The sequence below is a fragment of the Plectropomus leopardus genome, chromosome 17, assembly GCF_008729295.1.
Source record: "Plectropomus leopardus isolate mb chromosome 17, YSFRI_Pleo_2.0, whole genome shotgun sequence".
Classification (NCBI taxonomy): domain Eukaryota; kingdom Metazoa; phylum Chordata; class Actinopteri; order Perciformes; family Serranidae; genus Plectropomus; species Plectropomus leopardus.
In genome coordinates this window covers 18124687-18149198 of record NC_056479.1, presented here as the reverse complement: position 1 = coordinate 18149198, position 24512 = coordinate 18124687, and the positions used below count along the sequence as shown (strand labels likewise).

The following is a 24512-nucleotide window of genomic DNA, read 5'->3' as shown; positions in this document are numbered from 1 at the left end:
TGCACAGAGAAACAAAACAGGCCACAACAAAAATTGAAGACTTACTGACAGAGACTGAAATGTTAAATGCAGACAGTGCATGATGTTTGACAAAGACTTCAAACAAAATCAGTTTGGGTTGTGATGTGTGTTTTAACATAACAAGGTGTCGACAGGATACCAGATAATTCAATTTAATGTTTTTAAAGATGTTTTTTAAGTCAAATTTAGAGGTCCAGTGTGTAGGATTTAGGGAGATATATTGGCAGAAATTGAACATAATATAATAAATGTTTACTTGGAAAACTTATATTTCAATTGGGGCAGGTCCTCATTTGTGGAGATCATCATGTTCACGGTCATGTTTCTACAGTGGCCCGGAATGGACAAACCAAACACTGGCTCCAGATTTGCATTTTTGTGTAAGCCACAGTAGTTTGCAGACCCTCCGCAACAAGAGGGTTGGAAAACATCGATTTTTTCAAATGTGAAATTGTTTTATTCAAAGCTTTTACCGGTTTTAATCATCTGGGCTGCGTTCAGCCTCCACAAAACGCAGCAAAACGTTTATTTGCATCGAACATCCTGTTGTGCTACGTAGGCGCAGTGACTTTTAATTCAACAATGGTTAATTCAGTTCAGGTTAAAGGGTTTTTTTGGCATTAAAAACATATGTTTTTCTCTTTCATTACCAAAGCAAGTGGGAAATTTAAACAAAACATGTAAGTGTAATATTCATTCACATACACGCTGCTGTTGATTGGGTTAGACTTCTGACAATGTTGTCAGAATTGTTCAATTTGGAAACCGAAGCAAAACGTTGCAAAATTTTTTGAGATTGAACATGCTCCTGGTTCATTTGTTTTGGAGTGTAAGAGAACTCTTGTGAATAATTTGGCTCCTATTAAAACATTGTGAAACTGCTAAATTCAGAGTTTTTACGGGTTTAGATCACCTGGTCCATTTGTTTTGCGGAAGAGGAGACCTCTGTGGATAATTCGGCTCCAGTCTAAATTCTCCTACACAATGAGGAGGAGTCATCTTGTCGCAATCTGCAGTCCTAGATGCCACTAAATCCCCCTAAATCTTACACACTGCTGCTTTAAGACTGATTTTTTTGACAAATCATCTTTTTCTTAATTAAGCATTGCAGGTAAGCATAAAGGTAAGTTGTATATCTGGTCCAATGCAGAGGTATGTAGGATTATGGTTATTAGAGCGAGTTACGTTTATCGACATTTTGCAAACAATTAAGTACAAGTGTAAAGTGAAAACACAGTTTTAGGCTCAGTTTTAGGTTTAAAGATTTGTAACATCAGAGATGTGGACCTTCATGCAGAAGAGTTTGACTCATTTTGACAATTAAAATATGCAGAAGATAAATAAGATGTTTCTTTGCAATTAGAAATTCCAATTTACGACAATGTAAAGACTTTTAAGCTGAAATTAAAAATTTCAATTTCAATACTTTTTAATGACCTGCAGACACCCTGTATAAACTGTGTGCACAAACGTGTGTACATGCGCTGCACACATCGCCACCTGTAGCTACCTGCTAGTGGTGTATCCTGGCGGCTGGTGTCCCATATCAAGGGGGTCTTGGTGGCGCCAACAGCGAGCAAGCCAGAGGAGGTGGGGTGGAAAAGCACCAGCTCCAGCCTGCCCTGAGCGGGACGCAGGGTCAGCTCGGGATCGCTGGGCTGCTGCAGCTCTGGATCACACAAACGCCACAGCTTCACCTGAACACACATACACACAGAGGGACATAAAGTAGTGCAGTGGCAGCTTACAGTTCACCAGCAGAGACGTTTCTCCATCCTCTCAAATGGAAATAATCCTGAAACCTCAGCAAGTTTCTGCTCCTCTGAACATTAAATAAAAGGGTTATGATCTGCGGCTCTGACAGCTGTTTTTTGAAGCCACACCAGACGAGACAGGCTGGTAACTCAGCAGCTGCCTGTAGTCAGTTAGAATTGTGGACATCTCGTCTTCTGGATGGAGCAGACCGGAGGGACAAAACAAGTCAAGATGCAGCATCACAGCCAAAGATGAAGTGTTAGTCTCTAGAAGTTTAAATTCTGTTGCACCAAACTTTAAAACTATCCTAAAACTGAGAAAGATTCAATTCAAAGCGCTACATAAATCTCAGTTTAGCTTTTACTCTAAACCTACATTAAATTTAGTTCTGTTGCCAAAAAACTTTAAACTGTGATCTAGGGTTAACTTAAAACCTACAGTTTAGCAGATTTAACTTTTACAATGGCTGCCTTTTTGAGATGGATTGAGCAAAATAACCAAGTTCTTTAAAGAAAGTTGGGAGGCAGATTCAGCCCACCTGACTTTTATGATGATGATGAATTTTTGTCAAGATACCAGTTCACCAAGGAAAGTGGTTTGGAGCTCAAAAGTAGGACTGGTCCAACTGTCAAACATTAGTTTAAACAGCCGGCCAGTTGCTGACCAGTAGTCTCACTCTTTTTTCCTGCTGTCTGTTTAGTATTTTCTGTATTTGGCAACATTGTTTCATTAATCCAGCCAACAAGTTTTTTGCAAGGGAGGAAAAATTTGATCCTCTCTGCTGAGCCATCATGAGTACTGTTAAGCCAGCAACTCTTAAGCTACCTTGCATTTATACTTGTTAGGTGCCAACAGAATAATGATAATATATTTATTTATTTATTTAAGTATTTGTTTATATATATATTATTTAAATTTCTATGAGTAGTTTCCCTATTGATTAAACTCAGTTTAAATTATGTTCAAATCAATAAACCTGGCTTTAATGGTGAAATAGAGCTCCGCTTAATTTTAAATCTGGAATTACTCATTTTAAACCTGGTTTTACTAAACTCTGATTAGATCTTGTCTCGGATTAAATTAATCCTTGTTGGTGCTACGCACTCTTATTGTTTTAGCTTAATGATAATAGCGTACAGAATAATTTGGGGGTTTTGGGTTGAGAGTTAGATTTCTTGTTAGCATATGAGGGCAAATGAAACGAAACCACATTAGTTCGTTTTAAGTCCATAAAAATACTATTTCACAAGTGGGTGCATTCGTTCACTTTCACTGTAATTTGCTTGCTCAGCACAACATGAGTTAATGAAACAATATACCCTGTTGGCAACAGATGAGAGGAATGAAAGTAAACTGCAGATGCTTGGTACTGCAGACCACTCCGGTGTGTGTGTGTGTGTGTTGTAGGTCTGTGTGTGTTTGCACAGCTCCCTGAGGTAAACCGAGCTGCTGAGTCTGAAGATGCAGACCCACACTCAGCAGATTCCAGTGAGCTCGGGCACCTGTGGCCGAGGATAATGTGCTGAGAGGAGGGAGTCTTCAAAAGGTTTAAATAACAAAAAAAAAAAATTGGGCAGGTTCATATCGTATTCAAAGCTCTGCCAGGAACAACAAAGCCCGAGAGGACGGAGAGTAGACTTATGTGTAAGTATACGACAACAAGTTCAATACAAAGAAAGAGCAGAAGAAAAATCACCGTTTCATCTCCAGAGCATGTTGCCAGAAGACTTTCATCAAATGGAGAAAAGTCCATATCGGTCACCAGATCTGACAGAGAGGAGGGGAAAAAAATGAAATAAAAATTAGATCAGAGTCACAGCTGTCTGGCTTAATTTCCTCTCTGAGCAAAGGCATCTCTCATGTGATTAGTTTTCTTGACTGTTTCATGACTGTGATGTGTTGACTTAAGCATAAAGGAACATTACCAGAATGGCAGGAAATCTGTGTCACTGTCCATTGTCCATCTGAACTAGGTTTGACTGAGGACACGCCCAGCATACCTCCACCTGCAGACACATACACAGAAAATGTAAAAAAAATAAAAATAAAATAAAATAATTAACTCTGAGGCATACGATTCTGATGGATTGGACAATATGGAACAGTGTGTAATAACAAGGAAATACAATTAAAGACAGTACGAGGCAGAAGTAACAGTTATGGAACAATATGGTAATCTGCTAACAGTAAAATAGTTATATTAGTGCAGTATTTGGATTGAAAAATGGTAATAGTGTAATATAGGTTCATGTTACATCTTTATTATTTGACAATTTATAATATATTTTGCTAACAAAAACATTATGTTTGACTTTGAGGGAAATCTTTGTTGTTTTGTTTTAACTTGATTCGGTTATTTCAGTATTCTGAACAGTGGGCACTTGGTTAAAAACAGGAGCATAAACTGGGCTAAAACTTTATACAGTGGATATTTCTGTCTGCATGAAGCAAACATTACTGTTGACCGCAATTTTATAGCCTTACCAGCCTGCTCCGTGTTGAAGGCCACCAGCTTGGAGCTCGCTTTGATGTGGTTCCCCTGGCAGGAGAAGGAACCAGCTCGGACATTGTTGATCCATCCCTGGTTTTAGAGACACAGAGAGCACCAGTAAGGGATCATAATGGATGAAACAAGGGTGTGATAATGCACAGAGGTAACTGGGATCAAACACCTTAACCAAGAGTAAAAGAAACGTCTTTTAAAGCCCAAGAATCCAAAGTGTTCACTTGACATTTCTACAAAAGAGCACCCCCAACTCGCTAAAACACAGTTCATGTGTTTCAAATATTAAGGAGCACGCGTGGCCCAGTTGCTGTCACAACTCGGATAAAACAAAGTGAAATAAACAGGAAGGATCTAGCTGAGAGTGCACACAGATAAGTGCCTCTGAATGAGCAAAGTGTTGAGGAAGTGGAAGCGCTCCCTGCGTTGCACAGCAGAGAACCCTTACAACCTCTTTCAACATTAACAAGGCAAGAGCAGCAAGAGGACTGAGTGTCTGTGCAACACGCTCCAACAACTACTGCTGCGCTGCTCCTCACAAAACTGATACACACCAACCGTGACAGACATGTGGCCCACAGAGGGCACTTCAAAAGCATGCATCCATTTTTAACAGGATCTAAATTCTGCATCTGTCAAAAGATAACAGTAGCTCATGTCCACACAGTGTGTTTAAGTTTCGTTGGTAGTTCGACATCAACAAATAACAATCCTAAACTTGCAATCATTAACATGCTTGAGATTGTTAGTTATTACTAGGAGTTTAAGAAAATATGGATATGATTGAGTAAGGCTGCCATCAGCACAGAGACTGCTTGGAGAGACTGCAACCACAACTGTACAAAAAAAGAAATTTAACTTAATAGACAGTGAAAAGGCAACCAGATGGCATTAATGGAGGAGACAAAGCGAGAACGGAAAAACGGCACTGCATTATTTACAATTATTATTGATGTATTATTGACATGACATCAATATTTAACTATCAAATATCATGATTATTGTCAGTATTGGTATATTGTGACACCCCTACACTTGAGTATTGTGATATTATGAGTATCGATTGTCAAAAACACTATTGATTTGTAGTAGTTGTAAGTACCAGTGGTTTGTTTTGTGTTGTGTTTTAACCCGCTAGATTCTAATGCTGCGTTCATACTACAAGCGACACAGCAACAGGCCACAAATCACTTTCGACAGAAGCCAGTGACATGAAGCAACAAACTGACGACGGATACTTGTTGCCATGGAGAGCAAGATGCGCTACAAACAAAAGTTCAGCTTGCTGTAACTTTTTGAAGCGATCCAAAGACACAACTTTCTGGGGGGAGTTTTTCCTTAAGCGATGTGAGGGATGAAGGACAGAGGGATGTCGTATACTGTAAAGCCCTCAGAGGCAAACTGTGTTTAGTGATAATGGGCTTTATAAATAAAATTGAATTGAATGGGGCCGCGAAATGTGATGTTTTGATGGGGTTTCAACACTGATCAAAAGCACATATTTTTATGACCAAATACAAACTCGAGATGACATTTAGTAGCAGCAACATAGAAATCTGTGACTATATAACTATGTCAACAAGCGCTTGAGCAACACCTCAACAATGACTTCACGATAGAGTAGCTGGTCACACTGTTGCATTGTCGCTCTTAGTGTGAACAAACCATTCGGTGTTGTTATCCATCTTCAGCCATTTGAATCTTCTCTCCAAATTAACATATCATTAGCATCGACACAGTTTTCCTGAAAGTAGTTTTTAAAAATATGGGAATATACTGTCTTGCTTACAGTATCGCTATAGACTGCATTGAATAGCAACCTGTGTATCGTGATGTTTATCGTATCGTATCACCAGAATCTTAAAAATAAACAGTTTGAGTCTTTATCTCTGCTTCTGGATACTTTCTTATCCACTTACTTAAACCTGAGCACAATCTCACAAGGACTTCAAAAGGTATGATCATGCCATTCTGTCAAAAGCTTTTTTAGCATCCAGAGACAGAATTGATATATCATGTTTTATGTAAAGGGCTTGTCCTCTCTTAATTTTGGTCAACATTAACAGGATCCGGTAATGTTTCTTCTGTATTTTCCTCAGGATTAAAGAGACAGACTGAATACCTTCTGCTGTGAATTCATCCACAGGGCATGTAAATGATTAGAAAGAGCCTTGGCACCAAAAACTGTCTTCAGGGGACTCAGGGACACCTCAGTGCCAGCCAAATAAGAGCTGACTAAATTAGACAACTCGAGAGTATTCTCTCAAAGCATGTGGAAAACTCAAGCTGTTCTGGAGAATCTGAGGAGAAAACGTCCCACTCATCTTCACTTTCTTGTCTCTTTCCATTCCTTTCCTCTGGCTTTCTGCTCCTTTGACTATTTCCTCTCTTTTATTTGACATGTCAGCTCCCATCACATGACTTTGGTCTGTTGAGAGGAGGGTTAGTTTAACATTTATGGCAGCAAAGCACCACCTGCTGTCTCAGAGGCTGTGCAGAGATTGGAGATACCCATCTACTGCCTGTGTAAATACCAAGCATTTTACTGCCTCAGTAAAAACAAGGTGGGAAATTACATAATCCTCCTCAGCAAGGAAAGCTGCAGGCGTTGTAACTTGAAACAAATGGATCAGCAGGACAAGAAAAATGGCAGATTTGTATGCAAGACACTCCACTCCCGTCCAGACATGTCGCCTTTTTACTATCACTGAGAGGCATCATGACAGTGATATCACCTACAGCATTTGCCTTTCAAATTTTTTATCTTCCCCTTTGACTCATAGAAAATCTGTGCATTCCCAACATAACACCAACTGTCAAGTTGTGCAATGCCACGTGAAAAAGCTACGAGAAAACTATAATATAACAGCATGATGATGGGCGTCACTGCAACATCCGATGCGGGCTAGCAGCTCCGTGCAACCACATGGCTCCTAGTTTTCACCACTGAGCCTAAAAGTTCGTGTAAACACCGCTGTGTGAGTTCACATTTTCGTGTCTCAATACTAAGCAGCCCTCCAGATGCAGGAAGTTCAACATCCCTTGCAAGCAGGCGTTCCCCCAAAACACAACTTAAGTAGCACAGCTAATTGCTAACGTTAGCTAAGGCTGTACACAGACGCTCGTGCGCTACTCACATCTTTCTTGGCAATTTTCGGAGTGGTGTTTTTGAATTTGGAGGTCTTAAAGCGATTCATGCTGCCCTCTCAAATTGACTTTCGTGCCTTCCGGGTGTCTCTGTCGAGCTGGTTGGTACTCGGCAGAGGACTCCTGTTACAGCTGACAGCTCAGGTTTGCCGCGCGGGGTCCGCTCGCTTTGCTCCGCGGGGCTGTCCGCGTGGGCGGAGCTTGTCTTTCCAAGCACGAGAGAAAACAGTGCTGGAATGTAAGCAGGTACATTTACTCAGGTAGTGTACTTAAGTATAAAATTGAAGCAGTTGTACTTAACTTGAGTATTTTCTTTTCATGCTGCAGAGGAAAATATTAGACTTTTAGTTTTAGTTACTTTTTAGTTATTTTTTACAAAAAAAGATTTTTCCCTAAAACACGGTTTGTGTGTGTGTGTGTGTGTGTGTTTATATTTTAATGTTTTAGTTTAGGGTGTGTATTTTTGTTTTAAAGATTTGTCTGCATTGGGTACTTTTAGTAGGCTACTTTAAATTCTCGTGACTAGTCTTACTTAGTTTTACTAAAAAACGATTTTCCGAGCAAAAACTTTTACTTGTAACAGAGTATTTTAACAGGGTGGGATTAGTACTGTATGTAAGTATAAATTTGAAGAACTTGTATTTTCCTTTTTTATTTTCTGTTATGCTACTTTATTCTATTACTCATATACATTTCAGAGGAAAATACAGGTTGCTTTACAAATTAAGATTTTTGCCATAATAACATACGAAGAGCTTATAAAATATTAATTTTTGTCATAAATATTATAATATCATATTTTATATATGATAAAATACTATGTTTTAAAATGATATTATCCAAACAGTTTATACAAGTACAGCTGCAAAGATAAGTTAATTAATCAGTCAGTCAAAAGAGAACTGATGCCAACTGTTTTGATATCATTTTAGTCTTTTTCTATTTTTTAAAAAATAATTTTGAGTTTTGGGGAGATGTTTTTTTTTTTATTTTCCTATATAATTTTAAAGGAATGTTTTGTTTCTTATTATTATCATTTAAACAATTTTAAGATTTGTTTTTTTCCCCTTTTATGATTTTGAGGTTGTTTTTTTTTTCCCCCATGTTTTTTTTTTTTTTTTTATATTTTTGAGTTCGGGAGTGTATGATTTTTTGTTAAAAGATTTGTCTGCATTGGGTGCTTTTTACTTTTAGCACTTTAAGTACATTTTCCTCATTTACTTTCACTAAGTACTTTTTTCAAAGCATGACATTTACTTAATATTTTCACAGGATGAAAGTAGCATAGTAATTACCACACTGGGAAAATGCTCTCTATTTTTTTTTAAATAAATTTGAGGGTGTTTTTTTTTGGGGGGGGGGTCTTTTCTATTCTTTTGTGATTTGGGTTTTCTCGCTGTTTTTTTTTCTTTTTTAATAATTTAGTCTTTGGGTGTGTGTGTGTGGGGGGGGGGGGGTTAAGCAAGTAAAAGTACTTTTACTTACAGATTTTAATACTTCCTCCACAACGAGAAAACCGTGGTTCATCCTCAAACATCCCGTTTTGACTTGGTGCTATGAAACTGGAAATGTTTAAATACAGTAATTGTTGTCTGTTAGAGCCACTTGACTAAAGTTCATAAAGAGATAAACTTTTGAGACTCGTTTTTCTTCAGAGAGCATCATCTTAACTCAAATAGAACATCTTTGCTGTCTCGGTGACGCCCACTCCGACTCACACATGCGCAGTGTGTCCTGAGCAGGGGCCGGTGAAAGCATGATGGCGTCCTCGGCTGCTCGTCGCTCCTCACGCTGGATTACAGTCATCGTGTCCTCTGGACATTTGAGGGCTGCCGGTGCTGTTGTGTGCTCTGGCCATGGAGGGGTCCGCAGTATTTCCACACTGGGAGCGGGAAAGCTGTGGCGGACAGGGAGCCCGCTGTGTGGCGGAGCAGAGAAAGCGTTGACATTGAGAGGGCTGTCAGGTGAGTGCTAACCATATGGTACTGGCCTAGGCTAGGCTAGGCTAGGCTAAATGTCTTGTACTTTATGCTTTAATCATGTGACGCAGCATACATCAACTAACCTAACTGAGCTTCATAAGGGCTAAAACAGGTATTAAACATAAGATTAGCTTGGAAAACAAAACTTTAATACATAGCGCCAGAGATAGTTGATCATATGTGATGCAAACAGTTTTGCTAACTTTGGTTTGCAGCCATCAAGTTGGATTTGCAAGTGTTACATCGTGATTTTTTTTCTTTTCTTTTCCCTTTAAAATGTTTTATTCATCATAAACACAATACATATAATACACGAACAGATAATGTCAGGGGATCATAGCACTTACAAAAAATCACATATCAGCTCATGAAGTGTTACATAGTGCACTCAGATTAGTAGCTTTTCTGTTATTAGTGTTGATGTGGTATATTAATATAGAAAGTTAAAACTCGTGTTCACTTTAGCCTTTATTTAGCTCTGACTTTCTAAAACTGTACTTTTTACATTTTAGACTGCTGCAATTCTTTTAAAGGATTTTGTGAGTTATGGTTTTATTGAATGAGCATTTCGTTTTTGTTTTTAGCTATTTTTAAATGTACTTTTATGCTGAAATGCCTCTCCTGTTTTTTATTCATTCTGTCTCTTTACATGTGAAGTACTCTGCTTACAATGTCCTTATTGTGCTGCATTTCTTGTAAGAAAGGTGTAATATCAATAAAGTTTACTAGTATTATTATTATTATTATTATTATTGGTTTAGTTTATTTTGAAATATTAAAAATGTTTATGATTGGAAAATTTATATTTATGAATATGATGTTATGCAAGTAATAAAATCAAATTAATGATGTAGAGTGGACTTTCTTTGGTAGAGGAGTAAATAAAAAGGCCAAACAATACATTTTCATAGGAAAGGAAAAATGTCAAATCAATATACTGGTGGGGGAAAAAAAGATCAGGCATCTTGCCAAAAATACAGGAGCGTGGACAAGACCGAAATAGATGACATGAATCTTCTGGACTCAGTTGATTAATGGGTTAAAACCTGGGGCAACATCACTTTTCTTGTGCTGCTTTCAGAAGCCTTTCACAAATATTTAAACCGTTAAACGCTTATCGAATTAATATGTTTTCTTTCAGAAACATGGGAAACAGGAAATTAGCAACTTTATTAGTAGATTAATTAGTAGATTTAGATTTTTTTTTAAAGCTAGGGATCAATGTTCAGGGATTGTTATTATAATTTTCTAAAGCACCTTTTTCAGGTCTTTTTTTTTAACTTACTTAACCTACTTTACTACTTTTCTTTACTTTTTTAAAATGCTAATTTTCAGCTACTTTTCTTGCACTTCTAACTATTTGCTACTTTTTGGGTAATTTCTTCTCTAATTGCTCATGGTCTTCTGAAGATATTTCTGGGAGCAGTCAAGCCAATTTGCTCTGGTTTTAAGTGGTTAATGAGCAATCCACAACACAGTCCTTTTCATATCTTTGTAGAAATACCTAAAACAGTGAACCGTCTTAAAAGTCAATTCTTTAACCTCTGAACTTCTTTAACCTTATTTGTCACAAGATATTTATAAGGTAGGCACCAGTTTTTCTTCCAGTCCAGGTCTGAAGTGAGGTTATTTCAGTTGGGGACAACATTAGGAACAGAGATTATTTCTTTTTGAAATAAAGCACATACGTTAAGGTTATTGTTGCCAGTGATGCATTGTATTCTGCGACCCTACATACTCCATGACATACTGTTTCCCCTTATATTTTATTCACTGAACCAGTCATCTTTGTGACACCTAACCACAATCAAACCTGACGAACCAGAAGGCAGAACAACTATCATGCTGTTTACCACCTTTTCCTTTAACTCTATTTTCTCCAGCTTGGCAAACATTTGTGTTTCTTGAATCTTTCTTACAGATCAGGTTAATTTGCTGGCTTGTGCTTTACAAAATATGTCATGTCTGCCCTAAAATGCTTGTAGTTACTTCTGTAATAGTAAACAACAGTGCAGACAAGTCAATGTACCACAACCGGCTGAGACCTGAATGCAACTATAATGCATCTCTGCTGCTCTAAATGGTATTCACTTACCCCTATCCCCCCGTTTTGACATTTTTCAGGCATCAAATCTCCCAGTGTTGCCTGCACGCTGTCCTTTCACACAAGTGCCCCTTCCAGCAGCAAGCAGGACTACTACCAGATCCTCGACGTGCCTCGCACAGCAACCCAGAAAGAGATCAAGAAAGCCTACTACCAGGTCTGCTCCTGCCTCACACGCATTCACAGCTTGTATTGGTCCCCAGTTAACCAATCATCACAGTAGCTGACAGTGTGTTTGTTGTCCCTCAGCTGGCCAAAAAGTATCACCCTGACACCAACAAAGATGACCCACAAGCCAAGGAAAAATTTGCTCAGCTGGCTGAAGCTTATGAGGTGCGGTCTTTCACTTGACTCATCTACTCGTGCGTTTTCTGTGAAATCCATGAATATTCGTCCAGTTAAAACACTGCTGCATGTTTCTCTCAGGTTCTGAGCGATGAAGGAAAGAGGAAGCAGTACGACGCGTACGGCTCAGCAGGCTTTGACGCTGGTCAGGCAGGTGGAGGGCAGCACTACTGGTCTGGACAAACCAGCCATGTTGACCCAGAGGAGCTCTTCCGCAAGATTTTCGGGGAATTCTCTGGAGGCCGTGGCTTTGGAGACTTCAGTGCCATATTTGAACAGCCTCAGGAGGTTAGTGAGATGCTGTAAAATGGGAGAGAAATTAAAGAGTGCCTTTTATTTTTCTTGGTGCACATTTAGAGAGATGAATTTCTGATCTCTTTTTTTTTTTTTTAACACAGTACATCATGGAGCTGACGTTCACTCAGGCGGCAAAGGGAGTCAACAAAGAGTTTTCTGTTAACGTAGATGCAACTTGCCAGCGCTGTGATGGTAAGGGCCACGAGCCCGGTACCAAAATCCAGCACTGCCACTACTGCAACGGCTCTGGCATGGTGAGAGCTCGGACACACTGCATTTCTTCAAAGCATATTTGTTGTTTGTTGTTTTGCTAGACACATGTGTTGTCCGCCCTGCAGGAGACAGTGAACACGGGTCCGTTTGTGATGCGCTCCACGTGTCGTCGCTGTGGAGGCAAAGGCACCGTCATTTCCACTCCCTGTCACTCCTGTAAAGGGGTGGGGCAGACCAAACAGAGGAGGACTGTGATGGTTCCTGTGCCTGCAGGTCAGTCTCACTGAACTCTTCTGCCATTTACACACTTTAAACACCTCCAAGGAAAGTTGTTTTTATCACTATCAATGAGCAAGAAAGGGCAGTTTATCAGCCGTATCACAAGCAACTACTGTCTTCCCTGCTGCATATATTCCTGAATTACCACTAGATGTTGTAGGCTTTTATTTTTGACTGCATATTCATAAAAAATGCATAAAATACAGCTACACTGATGAACTTAATGTCTGTCGTACTTTTTACGGGAATCATTTCTAAAATCTACAATCGTTGCAGCTATAGTTTTATGAAAAGTAGTCTAAATGTGCCAGAATTGGAAAAATGGAAAGAGACCATTGTGCTTCTCCAGATAAATTTGGTCATGCCTTGAATTTTTGTTTTATTTTTTTTGAATATTAATGTAAAACTGTGAACACATCCCACCACATAACATTAAATTCAAGCTAAATTTGTGGGTTTGGGTTCTTCACAGCAGGGCTCAACAGTAACAGCTTACAGGTTGTCGTTGGGAAATAAACTATTCTTGGCCTTTGACCGTAAACAGCAAAATATGCATCCCTGAATACTTGATCAAAAACATTGTTTGCGTTAGTGATATTGAAATATTGCTGTTAGAGTCAGAACCAGGACCACACAATGCTACGTGTACATCGGTGCATTCACTTGTATGCACACAGGCATCTGTTTCAGCGACAGTAACAAAGTAAATTAAGACATTTGACTCTGGGATGAAAAGTTTGACTAATCTGTCAACAGATTTGTAAATTGAGTCAAATGAGAATCTGATTAAACTCATAGATAAGATAATTCATATAATCATATAATAAATAATAAATAAAAATAACTGTTTTGTCCAGTTCATGTAATGCAGATTATAAGATTATTTAACTTCATATTTTCATTATTAACCTGACATATACCTGCACAGCATCTTAATTTATCAAAATATCAGGTGACTTAAAAAAACTGAGGACTTGGTGCCAGCCTGGCAGCCGCTTTTAAAACACTTGGAGAGGAAGGGGTGAGCAGAGGGGTATTAAGCTGGTTGCAAGCGTCAGCATCACTGTTAAATGCCAATAAATCCTACACACTGGACCTTTAACTATACTGTACAGCAGCTGACTGTGGTTTGTTTTCTACTCTAAGGAGTGGAGGATGGTCAGACAGTCAGAATGCCAGTTGGTAAGAAGGAGATCTTCATCACGTTTAGGGTGAGTATCTGCATTAGCAAACCGGGGCCAGAAATAAATCAACTCTCCATGAAGTGCATGTTTACGTCAGAGCTGCTATAACGGGATTATCTTGTGTAATGTACCGTAGGAGTGTGGACTAGTAAAGGGAATTGAGCTGTCTGAGCTCTTTCACTTCAAATTAATGCACTTCATACCACCTGTGTTGTCCTGCTTCTTGAGACTGTGATGTTTTGAAACCATGTGTGATGGGTCGTGGTGTGTTCTGTGTCGGCGTCCAGGTCCAGAAAAGTCCCGTATTCAGGAGGGATGGTGCAGACATCCACTCTGATCTTTTTGTCTCTGTGGCACAAGCTATCCTGGGCGGCACGGCCAGGGCACAGGGCCTTTATGAAACACTAAACTTATCTGTAAGTAGATGCGTACATCATCAGTTTTTTTCTTTAAGCACATAAACAAACACATACTGTGTAACAAATAACTGAAATGTTTTCCTTGTCCTCAGATTCCTGCAGGAATCCAGACAGATCAGAGGATTCGACTGTCAGGGAAGGGAATCGCTCGTGTCAGTGGCTATGGCTTCGGGGACCATTATGTCCATGTCAAAATAAAAGTACCCAAGTAAGACGCTACAATCAGACAGCTGCTTTATTTATTCCAGATGGGGACATGAGAGGGTTTCCTATTTCCTGTTACGAGGACCATAAGATATTGTTTTCTTGTGCAGGACGCTGACAGATAGACAAAGATCTCTGCTAATGAGCTACGCTGAGGACGAAACAGACGTGGAGGGGACGGTTAATGGTGTCACTAATACCGCCACAGGTAAGAGGACAACAACACTGACTTTTACTTGCTCCTTTTACTAATTGTCCCTTTCCCACCGTTTTGCATCATACACTGATTTACTGAAATGGGGTTATAGGAAAGGAAGTATTAAGCCCTAAACCTGGCTGATGCAGTGTTAATCTCTGTCCAGGTGGGGGCAGCAGTGGTAAGCGGTCTGAGGCAGGGCAAAGGGAGCATAACATCAAGGAAGGAGAGTTGAAACAAGAGGGGGGCTTCTTCTCCAAATTAAAGAAATTGTTTAGTTCTTCCTGACAGTCACAAACCAGGTAGGACTGGTGATGAATTATCCTAAATTACTTTTTTTTCTGTTCTGTTCTTCACAGATGTGATGCATTATGCCACACTTTCACATTTTCCAGATAGGTTTCCATTATCGAGTTTGTGGCTGTCACATAAGAACACTGATGCATGCACCCCTGCATTCAGCATGATACCCAGCCCGTCTGGGATGTACTAAATGTCTGTTTTTTTAAACAGCTCAATCTAAAAAGTTCAGTTTACCAAGAACCTTTTTGCCCCTTAAGTAATAGTAGTGATTTATTTCAGTCCTTGTTAATAATTTTCCAAAAGGAATGCAGCTCATAAAGAATAAATAACAAGGCTTTCAATTAAAAGAAAAACAAAAAACTACAGAACGAACAGGTATACACTGAAGCCCAAAAGAATACTTCACTCGCAAAATGACCCTTTGTGTGTCCAAAAAAGGTGAACAAAGTAAACGGGACCATGTTTAACAAAAGCAAAAGTATATCAAAACATCTGATTGCAAACTTTCACACAACTCGTGCAGTATAGTCCAAGTCTCACTTATCCAGCAGTATGCTCTGCACTTCCCAAACATGCATTTTTGCTAAGACATTACAATATACAACACTTCCACTTACAAGTAGTGGGCCCACATGAGTACACGAGTGGGTATGAGCTTTGCAGGTACACTGCTGGGCTGTATATAACTGTTTGTACAAAAATGTTTTAAATCGTTATGTTTTAGTGAAAATGCATGTGTTTGGGAAGTACTGAGCATAGGACTGGATATATAGGACTTGGATTAAAGTACACCACACTTATTAGTAATTAGAAGAATCAATTTTTTGTGCTTTATTTCAATTAATGTAGTTTTAAGATGAACTTTATCACAATATTATAAAGCATTTAAATAATTGTTAGATCTATTTGCATATACAGTATAAACAGTTTAGGGCCTAGCACTGAACCTTGTGGAACACCACAAGTAACCTTCAACAAATCAGTTTTATCATTATTTATTTGTACATACTGATGTCTATCAACTGATGACTTACTCTTTTTCCTTCTTAAAGGTAAAAGGTCATCCTGGAACTGAAAAGCTTCATCGGTAGATCAGAGGGCAAAGGGGAGGACAGCGTAAGCAAGCACAGTCACATCATAAAGGGACAGGTGGTTGAGGAATAATGTGTGTTGAACGAGGCCTATAAAGGTTCTGGAGGGAGCAGAACAGACCTACCTATGCAGCCCTGTGGTGAATAAGATGGTGGATTATCTGCTCTGTTCCTTTGCCAGAGTGGATCCACTCACAAGAGGATGTGCGTCTGTTACCTCTCCAGCCACATGTCCATTGAGGCAACAAAGACTTTCATTAACATAACAGTTGTTGGTTTTCTGTTGATCCCCTTGAAAAAAAAAATAGTGATAACAGAATTCATGTGCGCAGAAATAAATTATTGTATTGACTACAGATAGTCAAAAGTTTTATTTGGGATTAAGTGAACCTCCTGTTGTTAATCCTTCTGTTATGTATGCTTGGTTGATTTTTTTATGTTTATGAATGCTTGAATTTCCCCCACAATTCTCAGCAAAGCTGTGTATCCTAAAATGTTGAACATCACCATACTACACGTTTACCTTTGAGTTTAAGTGGGACAGCGTCAAGGTGTGTCAAGTGCAAGTTTGGCTCAGGCTTTTTTGTACTGTGAACACAAATGACAGACCTTTGTCCCTCTTTTAACCCTTTAGAGAATTCTTCACCTTCATTACATTTGTACATAAATAGTTGTGGATCAGACAGACGCATCAATGTGTCACATAAGAGGAAATATACTGTACATCTATAATAAAGCTATGGTCTGAGAAAAGCCTCGGTTCTATATAAATCATTGAAGAAAGGGCACAAAGAATTCTTTGACTCTGTCAGTACATTAATAAATTTATGCATTTATGCATATTTTGCACATCCTCATTCAGAAAAAATGCAATGCAATTCAAAATACCACTTAACCTGCTCTAACAAAGTCAGCATGTTAAAAACACCACAAAAGTAAATTGTTTCTGGCTTAATTATTGTGCTAGTGTACCTAATACACTAGCTTGCGTTTTTACATTTGAATAAATCTATCAGCATTATTTCGAAGTGATGTTATATTGACATTTTCCAATAATTTTTAAGCCCTGTGCGGCTGTACCACAGGACTGAATTTATCCAGAGGTGCTTTAAGCTAAATGCTAGTTTTAGCACGCTAACTTGTTCTCAGCAATGATGCCAGTATACCGAAACAGATCTGTGTTTTTTCATTCGAATAAATGATAAGCATTATTTTAGAAGTAATGTTTTGTGCTAATTTCTAGCAAGTAGGTTGTTGTTGCATGTTCATAAACTTGATTTGCTGGTAAGGATAGCACATAAAATACTGCTTAGGTTGATGGTAATTTCAATGGTTTGCAATTATCAAAGTCATCAGGATACACCCTCTGGGGGACATGAACATTTGTACAAAATTTCATGCCAGTTTAACTGTTGCAATATACCAAAGTCAAACTGTATGGTTGTACACATTGTGATGTGCTGACAATTGTGTGAAATCTTTTTATTTGAACAATCTTCAAGACCTCAACGCTTGTGCCAAGAAACTAATGAAGTAAGCACTGAAATAATCATCTATAAAGATGTTTACTGTGATTAAAAACACCACTCCAAATGAATTATCTCAATTTTAGCATGAGCAGGAACAGATTTTATTTCATTACAGGCAGCACAACATACTCCTGTGGTTTCACTCTCATACAATGAGGGTCTTCAAGCCAAACACTGTAAAACTTTGTCCAGTAAGATACACAAAGGAATTAAGAGGAGAGTTTATGAAATTTAATTCAAAATCAACATGAATTAGTCAAGCATCCCACTCACTTCAAGGTTTAATCAAATGGCCAAAACTACTTTTACTCCTGAGATTCCAGTAAGCGTCCCTTCAATATGTCCAAAAATACTGTGGCATTTTGACACATCACACTGGCATAAAAAAAAAAAACCCAACATAAAACATGGACGTTGAACTACAGGAGTATATTAGGGCAGTCCCTGTATTAGTCCTCCATATGCAGTGCATTGTATTGCCATCTGACTGCGACATGAACCTGAGACTCTCAAATGCAAAACACATCATCACTTAGTCATCACACATCTGATCAAATCTGAATGAGATTTGATAAAAAGTGAACACTGTACATCCATTTATGTGTGAATGTGTTGAGCAAACACACACAGCAAAGGAACCTGGTAGAAATGTTTTCAGTGGGTTTCCTTTGGTATGATATGAGACAGGAAAAATCCAAGCAAAGGAAAAAATGGCTTGGAAAGATAAAGTTAATAAAAATGTCATTACTGTTAGGATAAATATTAAACTTCAATAGCAAAACAGTGCAATTACACTGCATATAGTACACACAGCATAATATAATCCTCCTTATCTATGTTGAAAAAACAGTTGTGCACAATTGGAAAAGTTGTTCCCAACATACAGTATGAATGAATTATGCTTACACCATTTTAGTGATGATGCTCACTGATATAACCATAACAAATGGATACATGAACGTGAGCTGAGCTGCTGAAGGCCCTGCCTATATATAATACCTAACCTGAAGTGGTTCATAACAAACCACAACACTCAGACAAATGTCCCGCTCATGTAGACAAACCATTACCATTACAAAAGGGTAATTTCCTGTTAAAAATGCTGCAATCACTTCCAGAACACCTCTGTCCTAAAATAGGCTCATGTGGCAGGTAAAAATGAATCATCAATGAGGCAATCATCTTGGATAGTTAACAGGCAACAACAGGCAGTTTTTTTCTTGAAATACAAGATGCCATATTGCATAATTACGAGACAAAGAAGTAGTAAATTTGAACATGCATCTGTAGAGATTCAAATATCTAGTTCATTCACAAGTATCTGAAATGTATAAGAATCATACACTTGTCTAAGTGTAGGTGTGCTATATTTGAAGAAAAAAAAAAAGCTTTTGATTCCTATCACCTGTCTCACCGTACACTTGCACAAACTTTTTGGAAACATTTGAGGCCATGTTTGAGTCATGATTAATGATCGTGGATTTAAAAAAGAAAGTAATTGCAGTGCACCGTGTTTTAGCTTTATCTTTGGAACTTCTCTCTGGTCAAATTTAAATCTCAACGCAAACAACACAGAGGCTTCATTCAAAACCAACACGGCAGACTGCCCAGCAAAAACATACTGTGCAATTATACATACTGCATAATATATGCATAGTGTGTTTTAACATGTTTTTACTAAACTCGCCATAAATTCATTTTTACAATCAATTCATCATTATTTATCACCACATAGCCAATTATTCATTGGCGACATCCTAAAGTCAGCATGCTTTGTCAATCTAGCAGTTTCATTTCGAATTGGGAAAATGTAATTTCACGACAATTTAGCTATTAACACTGTCAGAAAAAGTATCGCTTCAAAAGGTCTTGAGATACAACCAAACACACTGGAAGGACACGAGATGGAGGGATAGTGTGCAGGAGGTAGAGAAATAAAAAGATTGATTGCAACAAGTTGTTCCTTAATGGATGGATGAATGGATGGAGAAGATATTCTAATGGTCCTCCAGATCATGTCATTGGAATTCCATTAAAAAGAAATAGATCCAAGTTTATTTCCTGTCAACTACTCTACAAACAAGTCACATTAAATAAACCTGGACCCATTCAGAATGTTTGTTTGAAACTATAAAATGGTCTACACAGCTTGAGGAATTTTCTAGTCTCCTTACTGTCTTTCTCTCTGAGTTTCTCCTCTCTCTCTTAACAGCAGCAGAGTGACAGGGTGATGGCCGGATCACATCAGATACCACGCAGCCAATCCAGCCAGAACAGCAAACCAAGTAGCAAGCAGGACCTGTCCTGTTGGGTGTCGGAGTACCGCCATGGCGAGTTGGCAGGCGTACGCTGTTCCACCCGATGCCGCTGTGACACAGAGAGAGCATGTAAACAATCTTAAAGGCATAGGCAAAGCATTATCCTGGATGTAATGTGATTTACATATTAATGAGAAGAGAGAAATATAAATCGCACCCATTTTAGCAGCATAGTACGGACACTTGCTGATGTCTCCACCCATCGCTCCATGGACGGGCATGCCAGCATCTAAAACATCCTCCTGGATGGTTTTACCGATCTCTTCCAACTCCTCAAACACCTGCCAGCACGACAAAAACAATATGTACGGTTATCAAGCTATTCTTTATTCAAGAAACTGATAAACAACTAGACAGGAGCCTAATCCAGCAAACCTAACAGCAATAATGCCCAGCCTTGTAATCTTTTTGCAATGAATAGAAAAGACTCATTGTGAAGTTTTCATTGAACACTGAAAGTGGGAATAGAAAGGTTTTTACTTTAACTTATTATGAACTGAATGTTGATTTCATGATGTAATGGCTGATTTAAAAGTTGTCTTTTTTAAGGGGAAATGTTCCCATGGAAGTCTCAAACAAAATGTATTTCAAACTCCATTTGATTAGGATCATCAGCGACACTCAACTTGCATCCACAGGTCGGACCGGTTTGCCTTTCAACCATCCACAATGACGAAATCTTTTTCACACTGGGATGTTTTTTTCTTAATTTAAGGTAAATACAGCACCAGAGCACATTGAAAAAAAAACATCAAATTTAAGCTTTTTTTTTTTTTTTACCAACAACAAAAACTAAAAAGTGCCAAGGGAGGATCCCCCAGGGCCCCGACAGAGGTCCAGGCTACAGCCCAAGTGTCCTCAACTCCTAGTAACACCCCTGCGTACACCTGAACTGAGGGGCTTATGTGGCTGTGACAACAGCAATAATCGAAAAGTTGAAAACCGGCTGTTCATTTTTTATATATACACTAATAAAAATGATTGTTTGTTTATTAAATGACCCCGGGACTCCTGTCCTTTTACAAAAGTGGCCCCCGAGCAAAGCGTGATGAGTATCCCTGCGTAAGAGGATGATAGTGCCTTCAATAATACATAGAACACCTTCAGTATGTCTTACAAATTCAGAAAATGATCCAAGCAAACACAAGTAGCACACGTGTACTGCAAGGAAATCTTCATCTAACCGCGTCACCACCAGAGAACAGATCGCCCACTAGAGTTTCCAAACATAGCCTTCATTTCCTCTTTTCTCTCTCTCTGTCCAACCTCCACTCCCTGTCCCTGGTCTCTTACCTCCATGTTGAACTGGAAAGCCTTGACAGCTTCTTCTACGAGCCTCCTCTTTGTTTCCATGTCCAGTTCCAGCTCATTCATGCGACTACGGTACAGCTGCTTGAATGCTTTGGCACTATGGATGCCATCAAACTGATAGAATTCTAGGCCCTCCCCTGTGGGCGGCAGCTTCATGGCTCTTTGCGCCACCTTCTTCAGTACCTGGCCCCCGGACAGGTCCCCCATATAGCGGGTGTAGGCGTGGGCCACTAGCAGCACTGGGTCCTCCTGCCCTACTTGATGGATACGGTCCACATAGTGCTGAGTGGCCTGGGAGCAGCTGATCTGGCTCTGCCAGTCAGGACCGTAAAAGTACTCGAGGTCACGGGCCAGGGCTTCATGGCGGTGCAGCTCTGCTGGAAAATATAAAGGGGCAAAATGGGGGTGGTCTTTGTTCCTTTCAATCTCCTCCTCCATGGCTGTGTAAGTATAGTAGAGTGCAACAGCACCAAGCTGGGGAAGCAAAAAAAAAAAAGGTACAGTGTAATAAATTTCTTGTTTTCAGCTTTCTTTGCTCATCATGTTACATTTATTATCTCCTCTAGTCTGTTTTGTAAAGCATTTCATAACATCAAATTGTAAAAAATTCTCCCTGACTGACCTTGAAGAGCTCTTTACGTATGCGTCCCCTGAGGAAATCTTTTACAAACTGGGTGTTTTCAGCCTTTTCGTGAACCTCCTTGGTCCCTGCTGCAAGCACCTCAGACAGATCCTCAGGACTGGTGAGACAAACGAGATAAGTAGGCAGTGTAATGTGCATCTGACAAAACCAAGACAACAAACATCATTATTTTGTAATCTTATGTCACTGTTTCCCTGGTAATTCTGTTACAATACCCATGGGAGATATACCTGAGGGTATCCTCTTTTTCCTCATATACAGGCCCTGCTCCATTGGACACACCGGTCGTTGTCTCCATCGTCTTTGCTGACATTAGTACTATCTTCCCGTCTGCCTGTTTGAATTGGACATCAAATTAGCATCACATTTACATTCAAATTATAGGTATAATATTTTGCTACTGTTGTGATCAGGGAAAAATACAATAATATCTTGTGTTAGTTTGTACAATGTGTCATTACAATGACCTTTAACAGTTACAGCTGTCTAAATGCGTCACCTGAGTCAAGATTGCATAACTGGTTTTCAAAGTAAACAAGGGAACGATGTCAGGGTGCTATGTTCCCAATGGTTCTAGAGGTGTGCATAAAAACAACAACACAAAGGAGCAACATACAGTACATACTATACAGTAGAGTACATTTAATAATAACTTGTCCAGAGAAAGGTAAAAAAGCCACAAAGTATAATATAGACCAAATACAGCAAACTGCCCATTACAGTCATCAGGTCTATAATCATCGAATTAAGGCTGCTGACAATATTTAACTTAGATCATTCAACCACTGTCACCACAATCCTCTCAAATTCACCCAGCAAGATAAATCCCTGCTCCTAACTACAAAAACAAACAAACAAGCAGTTCACTAACCCTTACCTTAAAGACAGCAGAGGTGTGATCAGGAAAAAGGGGAGCTGATATTAATCCCACTCCTTTTCACTGTAGCTGTTGTCCCTGAGATGATGGCCAAAGGAAAGATTTCTTCTGCCAGTTAATTCAGCTGCTTTATTGACCTTATTTACTCTGACAGGAAGATAAGGCAATGTGAGGGTGAAAGCTGATACAGTCTGGCAGTCTGGTTTGGTTTACATAGCAAAGGCTGCTTTAAACAACATCTAGGCTTGAACTGCATAAACACAGCCAAACAAAAGCAGCCCCTGCAACACAGCACAGGCCTTCTGGCGTTTACCACAAGTCTCAAAGAATAGCTGGTGATATGTGATGTTATTTAACTGATTTAAATCAGTTCAGTTCCTCAACGCCACCAACAATCATGTTCTCAAGCTAGCTTTCATCGAGATATGAGTAAATGTCTTGTTTGTTACATCTGACGGTAACGCCATCTAACTTGCGAGGAGCATCATTAGGACAACAACAGCTAACTTTCATGGATGACGTTAGCTAAGTTAGCTACTGGCTAGCTAGCATGCTAACAAACAAGCTAACAAACTTCGAGCAGCGTTAACATTACGTTGCCGCCTCGATACATTTACGCGCCTACAGTGTTATACATACACGGGTTAAAAGGCTTTGGTTATATTGACGTTACAAACCTTCACCCCCAGCACTGGCCAGAGCGGTCCGGTTTATTACAAATCAGACAGGAGATCCAGGACGGTACTGCACGTCCAACTCCGCCCCCAGCCGGCTGCTAGCTGTCAGGTGCTCCTCCACGGGAAGTGCTGAGCATGCAAATCTGCCAAACAACTGCTAAACTACTGCAAGTCAGGTAATGTTTATGACACTTTTTGGTAATTTACCAAGAAAACCACCTAAACTCAGAAGTAACTTGTAACTTGTAGAACTTGTTATGGTTCTCTGCTATAGAAGAAAACGTGCAAAATAGAAATATTAAATTAAAACGTTAGACCCCTGCTGTCAAAAAAAACCAAAACAAAATCTTTTGACCGCCTTAAAATGGTCAAGGTGGTTGGCCAGCTTTTTGAGCAGTTTAAGGCATGTTTTGGCATAATTTTTGGATGGTTTAGTTGGTCATATACCAGCTTGTGATAGTTATTAGCTGTTTTTTCCAGTGAAGTTCCTGTAAAACTGAAACCAAATTCATGTCCTTGAGAACGAAATAAAAAAACAATGTCAAGTCTTCTGTCATGTGTTATACATAAAGATAAATATGCACAGCTTAATGTCAAACCATCAAAGACCAGCAAGAACTGGGTCAGGACCATTTAAGACCATTTTTGACCAGCTAAAACTAGCTAAAGCCACCTAAAACCTGTTACCAGCATAAGCTAGTTTTTAGCTGTATAACTCATCAGTGGAGAACCTCTGCCTCACTGCTCTGTAAGGCCTCATTTCCATGATTACAATATTTTAGGTCTTACATACCAACATGCAATTATCTCCATTATGACACTATTTATTGTAGTTTTATATACACATATGGAATTTTGAGCATTTAACACTTAATTTCCTGCATTCTGTTGAAATTTTTATACACCAATTTGTGTAATTTAACTACTTGAATCACTATGTACATAATGTATCTGAATTACATGCAAGCTACTGCAGATGTTATTAACCTACTAGTTTAACTTCATGTAGTGAACTACTTCCTGACAATGAGAACTACATCTACACTAACTTCAAGAGACAACAATCCTATATGCACTTAAACTTCAATTTTAGTACACTACAAATCAGCTTCAA

At 39.0% G+C, this 24512-nt stretch overlaps 3 protein-coding genes across 4 annotated transcripts in view; 1 reads left to right on the top strand and 2 right to left on the bottom strand.

Annotated features, from left to right (window-relative positions):
• Positions 1–7573, bottom strand: part of coro7 (coronin 7) — a 142599-nt gene extending 135026 nt beyond the window's left edge. Inside the window, exons 1-5 of the mRNA XM_042504153.1 lie at positions 7417–7573; positions 4261–4357; positions 3702–3782; positions 3473–3543; positions 1532–1718 (exon numbers count right to left, since the gene is read on the bottom strand). Coding sequence (XP_042360087.1) covers positions 1532–1718; positions 3473–3543; positions 3702–3782; positions 4261–4357; positions 7417–7476 — 496 coding nt within the window. The 5' untranslated portion in view covers positions 7477–7573. The remainder of the gene's footprint in view (positions 1–1531; positions 1719–3472; positions 3544–3701; positions 3783–4260; positions 4358–7416) is intronic.
• A 1584-nt stretch (positions 7574–9157) lies between these two features.
• On the top strand, positions 9158–16796 carry dnaja3a (DnaJ heat shock protein family (Hsp40) member A3a). Of its 2 annotated transcripts, none has more exons than XM_042504455.1 (11): positions 9158–9390; positions 11533–11669; positions 11762–11845; positions 11939–12145; positions 12256–12408; positions 12493–12640; positions 13793–13857; positions 14118–14246; positions 14342–14457; positions 14564–14661; positions 16005–16796. In XM_042504455.1, the coding sequence occupies exons 1-11, from the start codon at positions 9183–9185 to the stop codon at positions 16025–16027; spliced, it is 1368 nt and encodes a 455-aa protein (XP_042360389.1). In that variant the 5' UTR covers positions 9158–9182; the 3' UTR covers positions 16028–16796. The 2 variants fall into 2 exon arrangements, with proteins under 2 accessions (XP_042360389.1, XP_042360388.1); XM_042504454.1 differs by lacking the exon at positions 16005–16796 and adding an exon at positions 14816–14952.
• Positions 16797–17649: 853 nt separating this feature from the next.
• Positions 17650–23482, bottom strand: hmox2b (heme oxygenase 2b). Its single transcript, XM_042504456.1, has 7 exons — positions 23399–23482; positions 22722–22868; positions 22075–22178; positions 21824–21941; positions 21184–21675; positions 20048–20171; positions 17650–19939 (listed from the first exon to the last, which is right to left on the bottom strand). Exons 3-7 carry the CDS (start codon positions 22155–22157, stop codon positions 19812–19814), a joined length of 945 nt encoding a protein of 314 aa, XP_042360390.1. The 5' UTR covers positions 22158–22178; positions 22722–22868; positions 23399–23482; the 3' UTR covers positions 17650–19811.
• Positions 23483–24512: the final 1030 nt, after the last annotated feature.

Bases quoted from the DNA above. Each gene is read 5' to 3' on its own strand.
- dnaja3a (XM_042504454.1), top strand. From the start codon at position 9,183: ATGATGGCGTCCTCGGCTGCTCGTCGCTCCTCACGCTGGATTACAGTC. The intron at 11,670-11,761 runs GTCTGCTCCTGC...GTTGTCCCTCAG, and splicing joins TCAAGAAAGCCTACTACCAG to CTGGCCAAAAAGTATCACCC. The intron at 12,641-13,792 runs GTCAGTCTCACT...TTCTACTCTAAG, and splicing joins GATGGTTCCTGTGCCTGCAG to GAGTGGAGGATGGTCAGACA.
- hmox2b (XM_042504456.1), bottom strand. From the start codon at position 22,157: ATGTCAGCAAAGACGATGGAGACAACGACCGGTGTGTCCAATGGAGCA. The intron at 21,942-22,074 runs GTATATCTCCCA...TTGTCTCACCAG, and splicing joins GAAAAAGAGGATACCCTCAG to TCCTGAGGATCTGTCTGAGG. The intron at 19,940-20,047 runs GTGCGATTTATA...TCTGTGTCACAG, and splicing joins GTACTATGCTGCTAAAATGG to CGGCATCGGGTGGAACAGCG.